At 42.0% G+C, this 21,376-nt stretch overlaps 1 protein-coding gene across 8 annotated transcripts in view; it reads left to right on the top strand.

Moving 5' to 3' along the window:
• The window catches only part of nvl (nuclear VCP like), a 59,024-nt gene that overhangs the window by 17,248 nt on the left and 20,400 nt on the right, over positions 1 to 21,376 (top strand). For 4 of the 8 annotated variants that reach the window (XM_076742448.1, XM_076742447.1, XM_076742445.1 and 1 more), the window contains exons 11-20: positions 3,018 to 3,119; positions 3,238 to 3,355; positions 3,668 to 3,812; positions 5,069 to 5,381; positions 8,292 to 8,510; positions 8,720 to 8,824; positions 13,526 to 13,588; positions 13,889 to 14,008; positions 15,052 to 15,151; positions 15,865 to 15,971. In XM_076742448.1, the coding sequence (XP_076598563.1) occupies positions 3,018 to 3,119; positions 3,238 to 3,355; positions 3,668 to 3,812; positions 5,069 to 5,381; positions 8,292 to 8,510; positions 8,720 to 8,824; positions 13,526 to 13,588; positions 13,889 to 14,008; positions 15,052 to 15,151; positions 15,865 to 15,971 (1,392 nt within the window). Of the gene's footprint in view, positions 1 to 3,017; positions 3,120 to 3,237; positions 3,356 to 3,667; positions 3,813 to 5,068; positions 5,382 to 8,288; positions 8,511 to 8,719; positions 8,825 to 13,525; positions 13,589 to 13,888; positions 14,009 to 15,051; positions 15,152 to 15,864; positions 15,972 to 21,376 lie in introns of all 8 variants that reach the window. The other 4 variants (XM_076742446.1, XM_076742444.1, XM_076742442.1 and 1 more) reach the window with 1 other exon arrangement.

The following is a 21,376-nucleotide window of genomic DNA, read 5'->3' as shown; positions in this document are numbered from 1 at the left end:
ACTCCCGGGCAGGTTCTTCAAACTCTCTGGAGGGCAGACAAGTGAACAGTACATCTCGATCATGGCATTTCTTTGAGATTAACATGGTAAATTTGCTGACCTTTCCTCTTCTCCAGTTGCTGAACTTTTTAGTTGACTTCCCCCACCTTTTCAGTTACTGTGAACGGTCCCTGCCAAGTGTGTGCGAGCACTCGTGAGGAGGGGACCCGCAATATCTATTCCTACCCTTTCAAATGGGAATTTTGTAATGGGCGATGGGACAACTGGACTCCTGTAAGTCTGTTTTGGGGTCATGGTCTGGCACTCTGGGCAAATGCGGCAGAAGTTCTCTACCCCCCGTGAACCCTGGCCAAAATAACCTTTGCAACACTATTTCCTTTATTTTCTCTACCCCCAAGTGTGCTTCCAGCAAATGAATGTGGCTTAACTGCACGACAGTGGAGCTATGAGTTCGGGGAACCAGGAGTTGCTCAGTTACTTTACCATATTTTTTTTACTACTTAATACAAAAGGCTATTCTTCACTGCAAAGTGAGGGTAGGAAGGAATTAACAGGGCACCCACCACAGTTCCCTCAAGGACTTGGACATTAAGGCATTACCAAGGGTGGGGTCCTGTAACTTAGTAGTTCTGTACTTACTGAGAAAGGTTACAACCAAACAGAAATCCACACATAGTTCAAAATGTACTTTGTTGGATTTTGATTGCAGTTTCTAAGTTTGTGTTCATCCTGCTGCCTCTAGCTGGAATGCCACAATATACTAGTAATGATGAGTCAATGAACAATATTTACAGTGAAATTTACAATGTGCAGGTATTTACAGTTGTAATCAAAATTATTCAACCCCCATTGCATTTTAGGCTTGTTGTTTGCAATAAACAAATTACACAAGAACTGTTTAAGTAGTTCAGTGAAACTAATATTACAAGGGTTTTGATCCAAATTCAACACAAAATGCTACTTTAAATGACTACTGCAGTCTCAAAATTATTCAACCCGTTCATGACATGCATCTTCAATACTTAGTAGAGCACCCTTTTGCTGTGATGACCTGCTACAAACGTGATGCATAGCCAGACACCAGTTTCTGATTCCTGAGGAATCTTAGCCCATTCCTCATGGGCAATGGCCTCCAGTTCAGTAATATTTTTGGGTGTGCGTTTTGCAACTGCCTTCTTCAAATCCCACCAGAGATTTTCTATGGGGTTCAAGTCAGGCAACTGTGATGGCCACTCTAGAATCTTCCATTTCTTCTTCTGAAACCAAGCCTTGGTGGACTTTGAGGTATGCTTGGGATCATTGTCCTGTTGGAAGGTCCAATGACGCCCAAGCTTCAGCTTCCTTATAGACGGCATGACGTTTTTTCCAAAGATTTTCCGATACTTGACTGAATCCATCGTGCCCTCCACACGCTGCAGGTTTCCACTGCCAGAGGCAGCAGAGCAGCCTCAGAGCATCGGTGTGCCACCACCATGCTTCACAGTAGGCAGGGTGTTCTTTTCAGCATATGCTTCATTCTTCTTCCTCCAGACATACTGCTGTTCCATAGGCCTGAAAAGTTCCAGTTTTGTTTCATTGCTCCACAGAAAAGAATTCCAAGACTTCTCTGGCTTATTTATATGGTTTTGAGCATATTTGAGCCGACTTTTCTTGTGCTTTTGGATCAGTAGTGGTGTACGGCTTGGAGTCCGGTATTTATGTGTTCTATCTCAAGCACACCTGAACTAATGAAGCCCTTGATTAGTTGCACTAAGTGTGCTTGAGACAGATGGTTGAATAATTTTGAGACTGCAGTAGTGATTAAAAGTAGCATTTTGTGTTGAATTTGGATAAGAACCATGGTAATATTAGTTTTATTCAACTATTTCAGCTGTTCTTGTCTACTTTGTTTATTGCAAACAACTGAAAAATTGTACATTTTGCCAATAGGCCTAATATGCAATTGGGGTTTATTAATTTTGATTGCAAATGTACGTTGATGACAACAGTGAGTGATGAATGGAACAGGTTGTGTTTAGGATGTGAGCAGTCTGCAGTGATGCTTCCTGCCTGTTTCCTCGGTCTGGAATGTGTAAGTCCTAAATGGAAGGCAGGTTGGCACCAATGATTTTCTCAGCAGTACTTATGTCAGTCGCAGTCTGTTCTTGTCCTATTTGTTGGCAGACCCAAACCAGATGATGATGGATGTGCATAGAACAGACTGGATTATTCCTGTGTAGAACTGGATCAGCAGCTGTTGAGGCAGGTTGAACTTTGTGAACTACATACTCTGTTGTGCCTTTTTGATGATTGAGGCTATGTTTGAAGGCCCTGAGAAATAGTGGATCGTCTCGCATGAGGCAGAGAGTTTTGTCGTCTGCAAAGTTGAGGAGTTTAACAGATGGGTCTCTTGAGGTGCAGTTGTTTGTGTAGAGAGAGAAGAGCAGGGAGGAGAGCACATGTCTCTCTTGCTGCTTCTCGTCTGTGAGGAAGCTTCCTCCGCTGACCTGCTTGCCCAGTTGGCAAAATATGGGGGGTCCAGCAGGGGGGGCTCTCTCAAAGGATTATTATAGAGCATTGGAAGCATGAAGGAACTTCACACAGCTCCAGTGATTTGTTGAAGGTATGTGAGAAATGGGTGTCAGCTGGTCAGCACAGACTTTCACACAGAGGGGGACAAGCTGTCTAGGCCTGACGTCTTCCTGATCTTCTGTCTCTTGAAGAGGTGACACACATTCGGTTCACAGATCCTGAGAGCTGTGTGAAATGAAGTCGATAACCTTATTATCTTCAGCCAAAGAGGACAAGCGGAAAGATGTGCTGCACACACTTGCTGACAATTAACCCTTTGATGTCAGATTTATGGTGTGCCGTTTTCTTTATGTTTAGTAAGAGTTTTGTATTTTTGAAATGGTTTTGGCCAAAACAGTTACTAAAACTGCTACTTTTACAGCTAGGCTTGAGTAAGTGGGACATAAACAAACATTGTGTGTATTTTATGAGTATGTTAGACAAAGGGATGTTATCGTGTGTTTCAGGAGCTGCAGCTGCCCATGTTGAAGGTGTCTGCTCCGGAGCTGGTGTCTGGAGTGTCTGGGGAGTCTGAGCAGAAGCTGAGAGAGCTGTTTGACCTGGCTGTGGTCTGTCGTGCTTTTCCTCTTGCTGATACAGTATAAGTGCTATTATTGATGTATAATTAATAATGATGGATAAGTTTTTCTCTCTGAACATGATTGTTTTTTTACTCTCCCCTTGCAGACCTCTGCCCCATGTATCCTGTTCATAGATGAGATAGATGCCATCACCCCCAAGAGAGAGGTGGCCTCTAAAGACATGGAGCGGAGGATTGTAGCCCAGCTGCTAACCTGCATGGATGGTAGGATACACTGCCTTCAGAGTGACATGTAATTCCTCAGAGATAATTTTATACTTGCTGGAACAAGCATACTCACATGAAAGTCTACATGGTATTGGTATTACTTTTTAGGGCCAGCTATTTTAATTACTGATAATTCCTGTGAATTATTCCATTAAATACACTTTCTTTCAACTGTACTTGATGAAATATTGCTGTCCACATATGCAATTTGGTACATGTGTAAAACAGATGCAGACAGAATGCTATCAAATCCTTAAACTGGACTTCTACAGATGAGATTGCGTTTTTCTGGTGCTTGCCTCCTGACAGACTTGAATAGTCTGACATTAACAGCACAGGTCCTGGTCATCGGTGCCACCAACAGGCCAGACTCCCTGGACCCCGCCCTCCGCAGAGCTGGACGCTTTGACAGAGAAATCTGCCTGGGTATTCCTGATGAAGCAGCTCGTCTCAGGTCAGCCATGCCTGATTACACAGATACGAGTATCCATAAGTATTGTAGTTACAGTAATTGAGATTATTAGGCTCAAAAAACATTTCTAATTGCACTTTTGTCCTTTACTTGGTGGTTTTGTCAGATCTCCATATATCATCTCTAAATCCCGAGATTTCCTCCAGCTCACTGTTCATGTGTTTGAAAGTCTTTAGAATTCACAGCTGAGTTTCACAACATCAACAGATAGTGGAGAAGAAAGCTGTAACAAAGCCTGTTTGTCTTCTTCTTCAGTGTGACAGGAGCTGCCCGTTTTACTATTTAACTTTAATTTTTGTCACAGTGCTATGTATTAGCCACTAGAATATATACTTCCTTCATTTATTCATCATCATACACAGTATACTTGCACATCTTTGATATTTAGTGATCATTCTTGTCATGTACAGAAGGGGGGCGTCTGTGTTTCATAGATGACATACAACCATGTTAGATTGAGATATTTTTTGTGTACACGTGGAAAACAGTGTCATTAGAGGAAAGGTTGGGGGGTCAATACAGTCTTCATTCATAGTGCCATAAATATCCACAGCAGTTTCATGGTAATCTGCACAGTAGTTCTTGAGATACCAGGCTCTGGACCAAATGAACAGAAAACAACTGACACTGTGCATAAAAGATAAAAATAAGTTAATGATTTTGTCAGCTGCGTAGATATGTATTTACTTAGAATGCAAGATGGTGCCACAGAAGTGGTAGCTAGTTCCAGCACCTCCGGCCGTTTTGTGTGGAAAAAGAACGCTAGAAAAGGTCATTCACTCCTACAGCTGTCAGACTGTTTAATGCCAGCATCATGTAATGTAGCATTGTTTTGCACTACTGTTATCAATGCTAATACATGCTCACATTATCCATTTCCTATGGTGCGATACCATTACATCCTTTTAAGTTGTTGTATATTTTTTCTCAACTATGCAATAACACTATTTAGTATTCATATTGGCAACAGTACATTTATAAACTGTACATATTTGTGCATATACATAGACTCATGAAATTCAGTGTCCTTTCTATGCAACAGCATTTCTCAAGTGCAATGCAATGTATGATATTGGTGGTTTTTCTCATAAGGATATTGGAATGTATCTTAATATAGTATGACTGTGTCTGTTGCTCTCCTTGAATTGCATCCAAAGCTTGTTTCCAGTAGATTCTTCCTTCTTTGAGGTAAACACATAGTATGTGTGTGCAAATAGTTTGAATTTCTGCTCTGTCAGGATCTTGAAGACGCTGTGTCGAAAGCTAAAGCTGCCAGAGGACTTTGACTACAAGCAGCTGGCTCGGCTCACCCCAGGCTACGTGGGCGCAGACCTTATGGCTCTATGTCGCGAAGCTGCCATGAGTGCTGTAAACAGGGTTCTCCTGGAAACAAGAGGACAGCCACAGAGCCATAGCCAGAGCTCTACAGAAGATCTGTTAACAAGCAGAGTTCAGACTGAGCCTGTTGTGACAGATAAAGAGATCAGACAGCAGCAGACAACAGGCATCAACCCAGTACCTCAGGAAGAGTCAGGGCAGAATCACCAACAGGTATGAGTAGCTACAACAATACTCACAAACTCCACTTATTATGATACTGTACCTTTGGCAACAGATGACCTCTTGCTCAGTCATAATAAAATGTGTGTTTTTCAAAAGGTTGCTGGCAGGTAATCCATTAACAATCAGACAGATGAAAATAGATGATCCTTCCTCAATAAATTAGGTGCAAGGGTCCTGATTCTTGTTTGAAACAATTTTTATCTCTTCATAGAAACTTTTGTCATCAATATTTATACAGATAGACTGTCTTATACCATGACTGTGTTGTTTTAACTCAAAGCCTGACATTAATGCCAATCATCTTCCAAGGCAGGCTGCCATGTGTTTTCATATCTGCCAGGCAAGTTTCCATTTTCAGTCAGGATGAAAATTAACCTGTAGAACCTTAAAACCCATTAGAGATCTGTCTCTGTGGATAGTATGTCTTTTGTATTATTATTGTTGTCAAAGTTTTACTCAGACCATCATGGAAGTGGAACAGTTTCTTTTGTTTTTTCACTTTTTTTTCACTCAGTGTGAGTCTTTGTGCTTCATAAGACAGACTCAACAGTTTGTGTTGTATTTGTGGCCAGAGACTTGATGTACACTGAACAAAAATAGAAACGCAACACTTGTTTTTGCTAGCGTTTTTCATGAGCTGAACTCAACGATCTAAAACATTTTCTATATACAAATCAAGACCATTTCTCACAAATATTGTTCACAAATCTGTCTAAACCTGTGTTAGTGAGCACTTCTCCTTTGCAGAGATAATCCATCCCACCTCACAGGTGTGGCATATCAAGATGCTGATTAGACAGCATGATTATTGCACAGGTGTGCCTTAGGCTGGCCACAATAAAAGGCAACTCTGAAATGTTCAGTTTTATCACACAGCACAATGCCACAGATGTCCCAAGTTTTGAGGGAGTGTGCAACTGGCATGCTGACTGCAGGAATGTCCACCAGAGCTGTTGCCCGTGAATTGAATGTTCATTTCTCTACCATAAGCCATCTCCAAAGGCATTTCAGACAATTTGGCAGTACATCCAACTGGCTTCACAACCGCAGACCACATGTAACCACACCAGCCCAGGACCTCCACATCCAGCGTGTTCACCTGCAAGATCGTCTGAGACCAGCCACACAGACAACTAGTGTAACAATCAGTTTGCATAACCGAATAATTTCTGCACAAACTGTCAGAAACCGTCTCAGGGAAGCTCATCTGCATGCTCTTCGTCCTCATTGGGGTCTCGACCATCGTCATAACCGACTTGAGTGGGCAAATGCTCACATTTGATGGCATCTGGTACGTTGGAGAGGTGTTCTCTTCACGGATGAATCCTGGTTTTCACTGTTCAGGGCAGATGGCAGACAGCCTGTGTGGTGTCGTGTGGGTGAGTGGTTTGCTGATGTCAACGTTGTGGATCGAGTGGCCCATGGTGGCGGTGGGGTTATGGTATAGGCAGGCGTATGTTACGGACAACGAACACAGGTGCATTTTATTGATGCCATTTTGAATGCACAGAGATACCGTGACGAGATCCTGAGGCCCATTGTTGTGCCATTCATCCACAACCATCACCTCATGTTGCAGCATTATAATGCACGGCCCCATGTTGCAAGGATCTGTACACAATTCCTGGAAGCTGAGAACATCCCAGTTCTTGCATGGCCAGCATACTCACCGAACATGTCACCCATTGAGCATGTTTGGGATGCTCTGGATCGGCGTATACGACAGCGTGTTCCAGTTCCTGCCAATATCCAGCAACTTCGCATAGCCATTGAAGAGGAGTGGACCAACATTCCACAAGCCACAATCAACAACCTGATCAGCTCTGTGCGAAGGAGATGTGTTGCACTGCGTGAGGCAAATGGTGGTCATACCAGATACTGACTGGTTTTCTGACCCCCCAAGACCCCCCCAATCAAGCAAAACTGCACATTTCAGAGTGGCCTTTTATTGTGGTAAGCCCAAGGCACACCTGTGCAATATTCATGCTGTCTAATCAGCATCTTGATATGCCACACCTGTGAGGTGGGATGGATTATCTCGGCAAGTGACTCACTAACACAGATTTAGACAGATTTGTGAAAAATGTTTTGGGAGAAATTTTTTTTTGTGTGTATATAGAAAATGTTTCAGATCTTTGAGTTCAGCTCATGAAAAATGGGAGCAAAAACAAGTGTTGCGTTTTTTTCTTTATTTGTTATATTTTTGTTCAGTGTATTTAATCAGTTATGTAATTTTAGTTTGTAAAGATTCTGTCAAGGTCCATTTGGAAATACCTGTGACAGGAATTTGCAAATGTTTAAAGGTCCAATCTGGAAATGTTTGATCATATAAACAAGGCATTTATTTAAATTCATTTAAAAACACATATTCATTTAGAATTTTCAAAAGATGAGAGAAAATGCCCAAAAACAAATCATAAAACATCCAGGTCTTGGATTATAAATGGAATATAAATAAATGTTACTAACTGAATATCTTATGTAATGAAGGAAAGACAATTTACAGTGCAAGATCTGTATTTAAACCATTTATTGATTTTTTATTTATTTATTTTTTTTTCATTACATTGAGGGACTTTGTTTTTTTTATCTTTTTATACAGTTACTGGAAGTTTATTCTGAGTTGTGCTCATCACAGTGGTGAACCTGCTGCCCTCTTTCAGCTGGAAAAACAACCACTCTTGGATGTGTGCAACCATAACGTTGTGTGGAAATCTTTCTTTACCTAGTTTTTTTCTTTTCTTTAGAAAATAAAAGAGTTGAAATGTTGCCTGTCAATTTGTATGAGTGATAGCAGTTTCTAGTTTGTGTTTTGAATTTTGATGGTGGGGCAAAATTTTGGCTTTTATGTCTTTCTTCCCTGTATTATCCTGATGAATTGTGTGCTGTATCAAGCAGATGGAGCTGTGGCACCTGTTGCAGCTGCTGAAGAACACTAAGACACTGTCAGAGGAAGAGCTGGCCAGCCTGTCCATCCTCATGTCAGACTTCCAAGCCTCTCTGGCCAGTGTCCAGCCCTCAGCCAAGAGGGAGGGCTTTGCCACAGTGCCTGATGTCACTTGGGAGGATGTGGGAGCCCTGCAGAACATCAGAGAGGAACTCACCATGGCCATACTGGTAAACACCTGGCTTCATCCCATTTTGCATCCATGCTCCAGACTGAGAAAAAGCTTCATCCCCATCTTTTCTGCCCTGTGTTCTCTGTGATCTTGATTTGAAGTTTTCATCTTGACTGGGGGCAGTCACCCTGTACTTTGTCACATATGAGAATCAGCTGAACCCCTGCTGGGACCACTGAATTCTGTTTCTGTCTGTGTCTTGTGCAGGCTCCAGTGCGCTCTCCAGAGCAGTTTAGAGCTCTGGGGCTTAGTGCTCCATCTGGTGTGCTGCTGGCTGGACCTCCAGGATGTGGAAAAACACTGCTTGCCAAGGTTGCCCACTACACCAACACAATCATATGTAACAGTTAACACAGCATAACAGTATAACACAGCATTCTTTCTTTGAAAAGCTCTTGAAAAATATACTTTAAAATGTTTTACATAATCTAGTATTCTACAATGGACTATCAGTTTACCACAAAAATATATCCCTTGCACTTTTCTAGTCTAAAGACCACTCAAAGTGCTTTTACAACACAAGTCTGCAGTCAGTGTTAATTTTGACAAGAATTTTAAATTTAGTTTTAGTCTTAATCACTTACTGAAAATGCCTTTAAATTTAGTTTTAGCTTTAGTCGCTAACTGAAAATAATATTAAAGTTAGTTTAAGTCTCAGTCGTTGACTGAAAATAATTTTAAATTTAGTTTTAGTCTTAGTCGCTTACTGAAAATAATATTAAAATTAGTTTAGTCTTAGTCGCTTAACTGAAAATAATTTTAAGTTTAGTTTTAGTCTTGTCGCTTCACTGAAAATTGTAGTTGGTTTAAGTCACATATTAGTCTTATTTTGTTTTCATCAAGATTTAGTCCATGGAATCCAGTTTTTCTTTAATTTTAGTCAAATGTTTTAGTCAGAATTTTCTCAGACAGTTTCATGATACTGTAATTTTGAACTATGCATTTAGTCAGTAGGCTGAGAATGTGTTACTGACTTACCATACTTTTATATATCATATAAAAATGAAAGCCTAAAGTGTGCTAAATAAAGTGCAATAAAACAATTGTGTTTCCTCATAGGTCATCCTATTTATTTTCTGCATACATGGCACTGTGACTGGATGTACAGTAAAAGTGAAGCAGACCCTGTAGACATGGCACACTGCCCTCTTCATTTGCATACAACCTGAAGAAATATAAATACTGTGAAATTATTTGGTCCAATATATATTCCTACTCATTGACTGGGGGGGTCATTTTTATTACCAGGCTCCTCTGAAATACAAATTATTAAAAAACACACAGTGATAACAAAACAAAAACAGTTCCCTCCAGAGCTGGTTGTCTTTAGAACTGGTAGGAGGTTGAGCAAAGAGATTAACATCAACAAGACATTCACAGCAACCTAAAACAGATTGCTGAAAGTGCTTAGTTTGCTTAGAGACTGACTTGAGACAATGAGTGGCATTGACTCCGCAAACCACACCTTCCTCATTGGAAACGATACAGTCTTTTTTTTTGGATGGAATATAAGATAAATATTTCCATAGTTCGTCTCTCCTCTTCCTTCCCACCTGACATGCTGGTGAAGATGAGCCGCTCATCTTTGAGTGGCCAGCAGCAGCTAAAATTGTTTCTTTTGGCTTTAGGCTAGCTAGCTTAGACGACATGTGAACGTTAGCTTGCCTTGTTGTTATCTATCAGCGGGCACCCAGCATGCACCTGGCATGCACCAAGTAGGGGGGAAAAACATCCAATGAGATGGGGCAGTGAGAGATTTTGACTTGCATTTGCAGAAGTGATTGGTTAAAAATTAAAAAACATCCAGGTTGTCCACATGAACACAGACAACTTTTCGTCTCATCTTAGTTGTCAGGGAATGATGAACAGAGATTTTGCTGTAATTTTTGTTATCAATTTTTTTTTTTTTCATTTATGTTGTTACAATTTAGCCATGCAATAAAATGATGTCAACAAATACTTATTGTTGGAATTTTCGTTGACAAAATTAGCACTGTCTGCAGTCACCTGTTTGCACACACATTCATATGGCAGCTAAGTCACCTGCTCATTACAAGCATTATCCAATCACACACCAATGGCACAGTATTGAGGGCAGTTTTGGGGTTCAGTACCTTGCCCAGTGATACTTTGGCATGTGGACTGCTGTGGCCAGGGGCCGAACCACAAACCTTCTGATAGGTGGATGACCGCTCTACCTTCCGAGCCACAGCTGCCACAGTGGTCTGTTTTCTTATTGCTAATTGTTAACAATTTTATTCTGTTTGAGTATATTTCTTCATTCACAGAGCTGAGGCCTGTCAAGCCTCTCAGAATTAGTAGGAATGGCCCTTAAAGTTGCACTTATTTTAGTAGTTATTCATGATGCTTCCTGCAACTACAAGTCCTTTGATAACAAATGTAAAACATTTTGAGACAGTGATGCATCATTTATACATAACAAGTTATACATGTTGGTACTGTGTAAAAAAATAGTTTAACATTTTTGGGAATAGAATTTAGTGAATGGAGACAATCAATAGCAATCTCATGTCTGTGCATAAAGACAAAGTTAAAAGATACACCTGCGAAACACAGAAAATAGCACCTACAAAACAGAAATGTAAAAATGACAAGTTGTGATTTTAGAGTAGTTACATGCTGGAACTGTTTCTTGTTGAATAACAGCCAGGTGAAGTGACAATGTGCTTCCTGTCTTGTCATCACAGTGATGTTGCCAGATTTGTTACCAACATGCCTGTATGGAGATTAAAACATGTCCTCATTGACTTTATCTGGCAACCAGCTGCACAAAAGTGCTGGGCTGATGGAACTGATTTTCTTAAAGAAGTCAAGTCTGCACTCTCTTACCACTGGAGGAGATGGAAAAACATTCCAGGCTCAGAAATTTAATAAAATGTTTTTGCTCCTCTGCCCAAAATCAGGGCCAACAAGATTAGAGCGATTAGATTAGATTGGACTTTATTGATCCCTTTTGTAGGACCCCTCAGGGACATTGGAGTTCCAGCAGCTCAAAGCAATACAGATAAAGGGTAATAAAATACAATAGAAATAGAGAAAACATGTACTATACAATATATACAATATTCTTTCCACCCTCTGTCCCATGTTACCTCCTCACCCCAAGTGAGGAGTTGTACAGTCTGATGGCATGAGGGACAAAAGAGTGTTTCAGTCTGTTTGTCCTGCACTTGGGAAGGAGCAATCTTCCACTGAACAGGCTCCTCTGGTTACCGATGACGGTGTGCAGAGGATGCCTGGCATCATCCATAATGTCCAGCAGTTTTTGCAGCATACTCTTCTCTGCCACTGTCACCAGAGTCCAGCTTTGTGCCGACCACGGAGCCGGCCCACCTGATCAGTTTGTCCAGCCTGGATGTGTCCTTCTTGGATGTGCTGGCCCCCCAGCACACTACCATGTAGAAGAGGACCCTGGCAACCACAGACTAGTAGAACATCCACAGGAGTTTGTTGCAGATGTTAAGTGACCGCAGCCTCCTCAGGAAGTACAGCCTGCTCTGTCCTTTCCTGTACAGTTGGTTGGTGTGTGTTGTCCAGTCCAGTTTGCTGTCAAGCCACAGCCTGAGGTACTTGTAGGAGTCCACAGCCTCCACCTCAACTCCCTATATCAGAATTGGACATGGTCTGGGTCTGGACTTCCCGAAGTCAATGACCAGTTCCCAAACACTGTGGCCTGGGGGGCTCCAGTGCTGCTGATCACAGTGTCAGACTTGATGTCCTTCAGCCTGACGTACTGTGGCCTGTTGGTGAGGTAGCTGAAAATCCAGGCAGCCAGGTAGGGGTCCACTCCCATCGTGCTTGGTTTGTCTCTGTCAGCCCTCACCGCAGTGAATCCCAGCAGGTCCACGTTAGCATCCGGTACCAGGTGGTTTAGCCATGTCTCCGTAAAGATAAGTAAGCTGCTCTCCCGGTAAATCCGCTGGTTATTCAGTGCATACAGCTCGTTGATCTTGTTCAGCAGTGACTTCACGTTCCCCATGATTTTGGAGGGAATCTGTTAGCCCCGGTTCTTTTATTGGAAGCCCAAGAACAGACCAGAAATCTGCCAAAGTATTTATTGAGGTCGCAGGTAAAGTATAGCAGTGGTGGGCCCGGAGTGACAGAGCTCACGCTCTGTCAGAAAGAGCACAGATCTCTGGTAAAAGTTCACATTTATCTTCTCGGGCTGAGCCAGACCCATACAGAAGTTGGACTTATGCGACCGAATGTATTTGGCCAGTTACCAAGACGTGGACAGCCCAACTACTGTCCACATCTTGTCCTTGGAATGCGATAAGCAACCTGTGTTTGAGTGTTATTTAGGCGTATATCTAATGCAACAGACCTCACTGACAGAAAAGCGTCATCTGCCTCTTGTTATCAAAACTGACTTTCACCAGTCATGCTATCTCATAGCTCTGAACAGTTCAAGGACATTCATTAGGTTATACAAGTGCTGTAAGAAAGTACATAATAAGAACACATAAAATCACTAGACAGAGCCAAATTGTTACAAATCGATGATTTAAAGTGCCTCCGGTTGTCCGCGAATCTAGCCTTTAGCCTGGCCCTGGCTTTACAGCCCCTGGGTCTTCTCCTCAGCTCTGCCAGTATGGGGTGTTGTATCCCAGCTCCTGCCTCTGTTCTCAGAGCCAGCAGCTCCTCTGTTCTCAGAGCCAGCAGCCAACTGGCCCCTGGTTGCATTAAAAAGATAAAAATATCCACAGGATATGTAAAAAAGCACACACACTCTATGCAATACAAAGAATAGAAAAAAGTGGGAGAAAGAGGTTAAAAAGAAGTTAGAAAGAGCTAAAACTGAGGAGCTACTGGAGAAGCAGCCGTCTCTCACAGCGCCACACTACACACAACAAGGTGAAAAGGGTAGAGATTTTTCTAGTCTTAGCCAGGTTATGTCAAGACTATTTTTGTCTGTCTCTACAAAGAGACAGAGTGAAGCTGGTCATTATGTCACTGTGTTTCACTGTGCATTACTGTGTCATCTCCTGACAGGCAGTGGCCAATGAGTCAGGCCTCAACTTTATCTCTGTCAAGGGTCCAGAGCTTCTCAACATGGTAAGTCACTGAGCTGCAGGAACATGTTGATGTAGTGGATGCTGCTTCTGCAGTATTGCATTGTTGTGGAGTAGGATCAGTACAGTGAGCAGAAAATCACTTCAGACTCTGCTCCCTCTTATTGAGTTTTCCTTTTTTCCAGACTGTTTTCATGAGCTCCTCCCAGTTTGTCATTCCCTTCACACCCTCACTCTAAATATTGAAAAAGCTCTTAGAGATCTTGCCACATCATGAGTCAGAGAGGGCTGAAGTTACAATCAGCTGGTTGGACTAAGTGAATCTGTGTGTTTGTCTGTACAGTATGTGGGAGAAAGTGAGCGGGCTGTCAGGCAGGTTTTCCAGAGAGGACGCAACTCGGCTCCTTGTGTCATCTTCTTTGATGAGATTGATGCTCTGTGTCCTCGCCGCTCAGGACATGAGGTGAGAGGGATGCACTCCTTGACTTAGAAAAGAATCCATTAGTATCATGTTCAAGACATCAGAATCTACAATACAACACACAAGCTGCACTGTGGATATTCCTGTCAGTTGACACCAGTACCACACACTAGATGCATTATAGAGACAACAGAAGCAGTCAGGATACAGTATCTGGTTAGCAATTGAGACAAAATTCCTACTTTTCTGGAGAGTTGATGCACATCTACCTTGGGAAATAGGAAATTGCTATCTTCAAACAACATGACATTGCTGGTGTTTGGAAAAACAATGCATTCATGCGCAGCCAGTGCTTCCAGAATAATAAATTATGGTGTATAAATGTAAAATAAAAGCTCTTTAATAATGTGGGATATATATTTTTCTAGGTGTTGGTCGTGTAACACTTCCACTAAAACCATTAAAATGTCATCATCAGCTCTTCAGTGCTTATCTCTTGTTCCATCACCTTTATTATGAGGAGCATTTCAACACAACATCACATATTTTTATATATATATATATATATATATATATATATATATATATATATATTTTCCATTTTTGGAGGTCTGTAAATCATCGGCTAAACTTTAATGGGATTCTTTAATTTTGGATTTCTATTTAAGAGAAAGTGTTCTATTTAACAAAAAAAAAAAAAAGTGGTCAATTTTTCAGAATTCCCCAAAACAATATATTCATTAAATAAACATCTATATCAGTGTGAAATATTCTTATGTTCCTACAATTTGAACAAAACAGCAGAAATGTTTATAAATTATTGTATAAAATGGGACCAAAAGTAATTTTTTTATAATTTCAACATATACCAAAACTGCAGATGCAAGACTGTCGTCACGTCAAACTAGAACACTTTTAGATGGAAGAAAGGTTTGAATATCTCCTAAGAATAAAAAAAAAACAAAATTTTGTTCACATTTCTGAATCATTTATTTCTACACATGATTATTACTGGTCATACAGGTTGTTTCAGTAGTGGACTGGTGACTCTAACCCTATATAAAAGTGTGTTTGTGTGTGTTCAGTCAGGAGCTAGTGTACGGGTGGTCAACCAGCTGCTCACAGAGATGGATGGCCTACTGACTCGACGGCAGGTCTTCATCATGGCTGCTACCAATAGACCAGGTACATATCCAGCTTCAGTCAGAACCAGCCTGAACCAAGTCTGAGATGGTTCCAATGGCAGAACAGCTGGAAGAATTGTATTTTTAGGCCAATTTTCATCAGTGGTAAAAAGAAACTTAAGTTTATTCAAATTTTTATGAACTTGTACTTTGAGCATTTACATTTTATGCTACTTTTTACTTTTATCCACTACATTTCATAGGGAAATATTGTACTTTTACTTCACAACATTGATCTACATTTTGATAAAGCTTATAAAATACAATATTTTTGGCTTGTGACCTCATCAAAATAGACATGTGTAGTTGGTCCCTCTGTATAAAGTATAATATGTAAGTAAGTAGTTCAGGCTAACTCCACATCAACTGACAGACAATTACTCCTTACACACTGATGCATCAGTATTAAAAACTTTATGTCATACATTATATTAGTCACAGGAGGCATTTTTCTGTGGAGTAATTTTACATTTGATACTTTGAGTACATTTTGCTGCAAGTACATCTGTACTTTTACCCGAGTAGAATTTTGAGTGCAGGTGTTTTACTTGTAAGGGAGTATGTTTACATTGTTTTATTAGTGCTTTTGATGAAGTACAGGATCTAAATACTTCTTCCACCACTATTTTTCAACCTCTTACAAGGATTTTAAAATTAAATTCATTATATGTTGTTTTTATAAATACTAAATGTCACTGTCTTGTCACTTGCCAGATATCATTGACCCTGCCATACTCAGGCCAGGTCGTCTAGATAAAACCTTGTATGTGGGTCTGCCACCTCCAGCGGACCGCCATGCCATCCTGCTCACCATTACTAAGGTGAGATGTAGAAAAGTAAAATGACCCATAATGTAATTTCAGGTAGCTGGCTTTTTGCATCAGGTGTGTGTGTTTCAGAAATAATACAAACCCCATGTCACTTCCTTTAACATATTGATGTTCTCAAACACATTGTACCAATCACAGATCATCTGGTACCTCAGTAATCTTAAATTTGTGTTCAGACACAGCCCATGTCCTCCTCTGTCACAGAATCCCCAATGCTGAAATTTGCTCTTTTTAATGTCCAATCATTGACTACCAAATCATTTTTTGGTAAATGATCTGATAACTGAAAAGAATTTGCATTTAATGTTTTTAGTTGAAACCTGTCTAACAAACACTGCTAGTGTAGTACGTAGTGTAGTAGGTCTAGTGTAGTGTGTATGTATATATGTAAATACACGTGTGTGTGTGTATGTGTGTGTGTGTGTGTGTGTGTGTGTATATTTGTATATATACACATACATAAATATACATACATTTTAGGCAGGTCTGAAACAATGCTGTAAACTAAGAATGCTTTCAAAAATTTAAGTGTTAATAGTTTCTTTTCATCAATGAACAAAATGCAGTGAATCAGAATCAGAAAAAGCTTTATTGCCAAGTATGATTTTACACATACAAGGAATTTGTTTTGGTGATGTTGGTGCATGACAAATCTTCTAAAAATAAACTATTAAAAAGTAAAAAAATAACACAATATGAATATATATACATGGTCTGTTTTTTCAGAATAAAAAGAGCAGTACAGCTGGCAGTGATACAGTACGAAAAATCAAATGTTCACAAATGTGCAAATGAAAACAAAAAAATCCAAGCTGAGCGTTAATGTAACGCATAGAGTTGTGTCAATGTGACAAGTAGAGGCAGAGGTGGAGTGTCGGGGGCGTTCCGGGCCTTGTCGATAAGGCTGACAGCAGACGGAAAAAAACTGTTCTTGTGGAGTGAGGTTTTGGTCCTGATGGACCGCAGCCTCCTGCCAGAGGGGAGTGTCTCGAAGAGTTTGTGTCCAGGGTGGGAGGGATGAGACATAATCTTTCCTGCCTGCCTCAGGGTCCTGGAGGTGTACAGGTCTTGAAGAGACTGGAGATTGCAGCCAATCACCTTCTCTGCAAAACGAATGACACGCTGCAGTCTGCCCTTGTCCTTGGTGGTGGCAGCAGCATTCCAGATGGTGATGGAGGAGGTGAGGATGGACTCAATGATGGCTGTGTAGAAGTGCACCATCATTGTCTTTGGCAGATTGAATTTCTTCAGCTGCCGTAGGAAGTACATCCTCTGCTGTGCTTTCTTGATGAGGGAGCTGATGTTTGGCTCCCACTTGAGGTCCTGGGAGATGATTGTTCCCAGGAAGTTCTCCACAGTGTCAATAGTGGAGTCACAGAGGGTGATGGGGACAGGTGAGGCTGAGTTCTTTCTGTAGTCCACAACCATCTCCACTGTCTTTAGAGCATGGAGCTCCAGGTTGTTCTGGTTGCACCAGGTCACCGGATGGTCAACCTCCCACCTGTAGGCGGACTCATCACCATCAGAGATGAGTCCGATGAGGGTGGTGTCATCCGCAAACTTCAGGAGCTTGACGGACTTGTGACTGGAGGTGCAGCTGTTCGTATATAGGGAGAAGAGCAGAGGAGAAAGAACACAGCCCTGGGGGATCCGGTGCTGATGGTCTTTGAGTCGGAGACATGTTTCCCCAGCTTCACGCACTGTTTCCTGTCAGACAGGAAGTCTGTAATCCACCTGCAAGTGGAGTCAGGCACACTCAGCTGGGAGAGCTTCTCCTGAAGCAGAGTTGGGATGACGGTGTTAAAAGCAGAGCTGAAATCCACAAACAGGATCCTGGCATAGGTTCCTGCGGAGTCCAGGTGCTGGAGGATGAAGTGGAGGGCCAAGTTGACTGCATCATCTACAGACCTGTTGGCTCTGTAGGCAAACTGCAGGGGGTTCAGGAGAGGGTCGGTGATATGAATGAGCAAAAGAAAAAACTAAATAAAATCAGTTTTTGGTGTGACCACCCTTTGCCTTCAAACAACATCAATTCTTCTAGGTACACTTGCACACAGCTTTTGAAGGATCTTGGCTGGTAGTTTGTTCCAGACATCTTGAAGAACTAACCACAGATCTTCTCTGGATATAGGCTTCCTCAAATCCTTCTGTCTCTTCATGTAATCCCAGATAGACTTGATGACATTGAGATCAGGGCTCTGTGAGGGCCCTACCATCACTTCCAGGACTTCTCGTTCTTCTTTACGCTGAAGATAGTTCTTAATGACATTGGCTGTATGTTTGGAGTTGGTGTCCTGCTGCAGAATAAATTTGGGGCCAATCATAAGGAACCTCCACCATGCTTCACTGTTGCCTGCAGAGACTCATTATTGTACCACTCTCCAGCCCTTTGGTGAAGAAACTGCCTTCTGCTACAGCCAAATATTTCTAATTTTGACTCATCACTCTTGAGCACCTGTGGCCATTTTTCTGCCTCCCAGTTCCTATATAGTTGAGTCGCTTGGCCATGTTTCAAAGGAGCTTGAACAGCACATCTTGAAACCTCAGTCTGCTTTGAAATCTTTGTCCTTGAGAGACCTTGCTCATGCTGTATACCCACCTTGTGTCTTGTTGCTGTGCTCAGTCTTGCCATGGTGTATGACCCGTGACATGAAACTCTCTTCCACAACCTCACCTTGGCAGCAGAGTTTGGCTGTTCCTCACCCAGTATTAAGCCTCCTACACAGCTGTTTCTGTTTCAGTTAATGACTGTGCTTCACCCTACATGTGAAATTGATGATCATTAGCACCTGTTTGGTATAATTGGTTGATCATACACCTGACTATAATCCTACAAAATCCCTGAAGTGTCCCTATAAGAACTGATGCTGGTTTGAAGGCAAAGGGTAGTAACACGAAATATTGATTTGATTTACATTTGTCTTTTGTTTGCTCACTTTTCATTTTGTAAAATGATAAAAAATACAATTATTATTTCCATTTTTGAAAGCATTTTTAGTTCACAGCATTTTTTCCACACCTGCCTAAAACATTTGCACAGTACTGTGTGTGTGTGTGTGTGTGTGTGTGTGTATATATCTCAAGCATAACATTATAACCACTGAAAGGTGAAGTAACACTGATTATCTCTTCATCATGGCACCTGTGAGTGGGTGGGATTTATTAGGCAGTAAATGAACATTTTATCCTCAAAGTTGATGTGTAAGAAGCAGGAAAATTGGCAAGTGTAAGGATTTGAGCAAGTTTGACATGGGCCAAACTGTGATGGCTAGACGACTGGGTCATAGCATGTCTAAAACTCCAGCTCTTGTGGGGGTGTTCCTGGTCTATGGTCAGTATCTATCAAAAGTGGTCCAAAGAAGGAACTGTGGTGAACCGGCAACAGGGTCATGGGCGGCCAAGGCTCATTGATGCACATGGGGAGTGAAGGCTGGTCCTTGTGGTCCGATCCAACAGACAAGCTACTGTTGCTCAAATTGCCAAAAAAAAGTTAATGCTGGTTCTGATAGAAAGGTGTCAGAATACATTGTGCATCACAGTTTGATGTGTATGGGGCTGCATAGCCACAGACCAGTCAGGTGCCCATACTGACCCCTGTCCACTGCAGAAAACAGCAACAATGGGCACGTGAGTATCAGAATTGGACCATGGAGCAATGGAAGAAGGTGACCTGGTCTGATGAATCACGTTTTCTTTTACATCATGTGTATGGCCGGGTGCATGTGCGTCACTTACCTGGGGAACACATGGCACCAGGATGCATTATGGGAAGAAGGCAAGCTCGCAGAGGTAGTGTGATGCTTTGGGCAATGTTCTGCTAGGAAACCTTCGTTTCTGCCATCCATGTGGATGTTACTTTGACACATACCACCTACCTAAGCATTGTTGCAGACCGTGTACACCCTTTCATGGAAATGGTTTTCCCTGATGCCTGTGGCAGGATAATGTGCCGTACCACAAAGCAGGAATGGTTAAGGAATGTTTTGAGGAGCACAACAACGAGTTTGAGGTGTTGACTTGGCTTCCAAATTCCCCAGATCTCAATCCAATCGAGCATCTGTGGGATGTGCTGGACAAAGATGTCCAATCCATGGAGGCCCCACCTCGCAACTTAGAGGACTCAAAGGATCTGCTGCTAACATCTTGGTACCAGATACCACAGCACACCTTCAGGGGTCTAGTGCAGTCCATGCCTTGACGGGTCAGGGCTGTTTTGGCAGCAAAACGGGGGGCCAACACAATATTAGGCAGATGTTGATAATGTTTTGCTTGATCAGTGTATATATACACTGCTCAAAAAATGACAAAAATAACACTTAATCATTGCAGTGTAACACCAAGTCAGTTAAACTTCAGGGATATCAATCTGTCCATTAAGAAAGCACAAGTGATTGTGACTCTTTGGTGCAAATGAAAATGACAACAGATGCAATGGAGAGGCAAAAGCAATACAACCCCCAAAAAGGGAATGGTTTTGCATGTGGTGGTCACAGACAATTGCTCTTCCTTATCCTTCCTGACTGATTCTTCCCTAGTTTTGAGTTCTGCTCTTGGCCTTGTCACTACTGGTAGCATGAGGCGGTACCTTTAGCCCAGTAAGGTTGCACAGGTAGTCCATCTCCTCCAGGATGGCATACATGTGGTTGCAAGAAGGTTTGCTGTGTCTCCCAACTTAGTCTCAAGAGCATGTAGGAGATACCAGGAGACGGGTCGTTACACAGGGAGAACTGGCCAGGGCCATTTAAGGGCATCAACCCACCAGCAGGACCGGTATCTGCTCCTTTTTGCAAGGAGGAACAGGAGGAACACTGCCGGGGCCCTACAAAATGACCTCCAGCAGGCTACTGCTGTTTATGTTTTTGACCAAACTGTCAGAAACAGACTCCATGAGGGTGGCATGAGAGCCTGACGTCCTCTAGTGCAGTGGTTCTCAACTGATCTGGCTTCCTGACCCACCATCACCCCTTAATGACAAGCCACAACCCAAATCAAGGAATAAAGATGGCGCTCCGCTGCATGAAAAAATCCCCTTCAAAATAAAAGCACTTTTTTTTTTTTTTGCCCAGGCAAAGGTCCACGACCCAATGAAAACGTGTCTGGAAACCATGCAGCTCGATTGGCATTCGCCAAAGAACACCAGAATTTGCAGGTCGGTCCACCACTGGTGCCCCGTTCTCTTCACAAATGAGAGCAGGTTCACACTGAGCACATGTGACAGGTGTCAAAGAGCCTGGAGATGCTGTGGTGAACATTATGTTGCCTGTAACATCATCCATCATGTCCGGTTTTGCGGTGGGTTAGTGATGGTCTGGGGAGGTATATCCTTGGAGGGTCACACAGACCACCATGTCATAGCCAATGGTACCCTGACTGCTATTAGGTACTGGGATGAAACT

This window comes from Chaetodon auriga, chromosome 11 (assembly GCF_051107435.1).
Source record: "Chaetodon auriga isolate fChaAug3 chromosome 11, fChaAug3.hap1, whole genome shotgun sequence".
Lineage (NCBI taxonomy): Eukaryota > Metazoa > Chordata > Actinopteri > Chaetodontiformes > Chaetodontidae > Chaetodon > Chaetodon auriga.
This window is presented reverse-complemented; position numbering and strand designations above follow the sequence as displayed.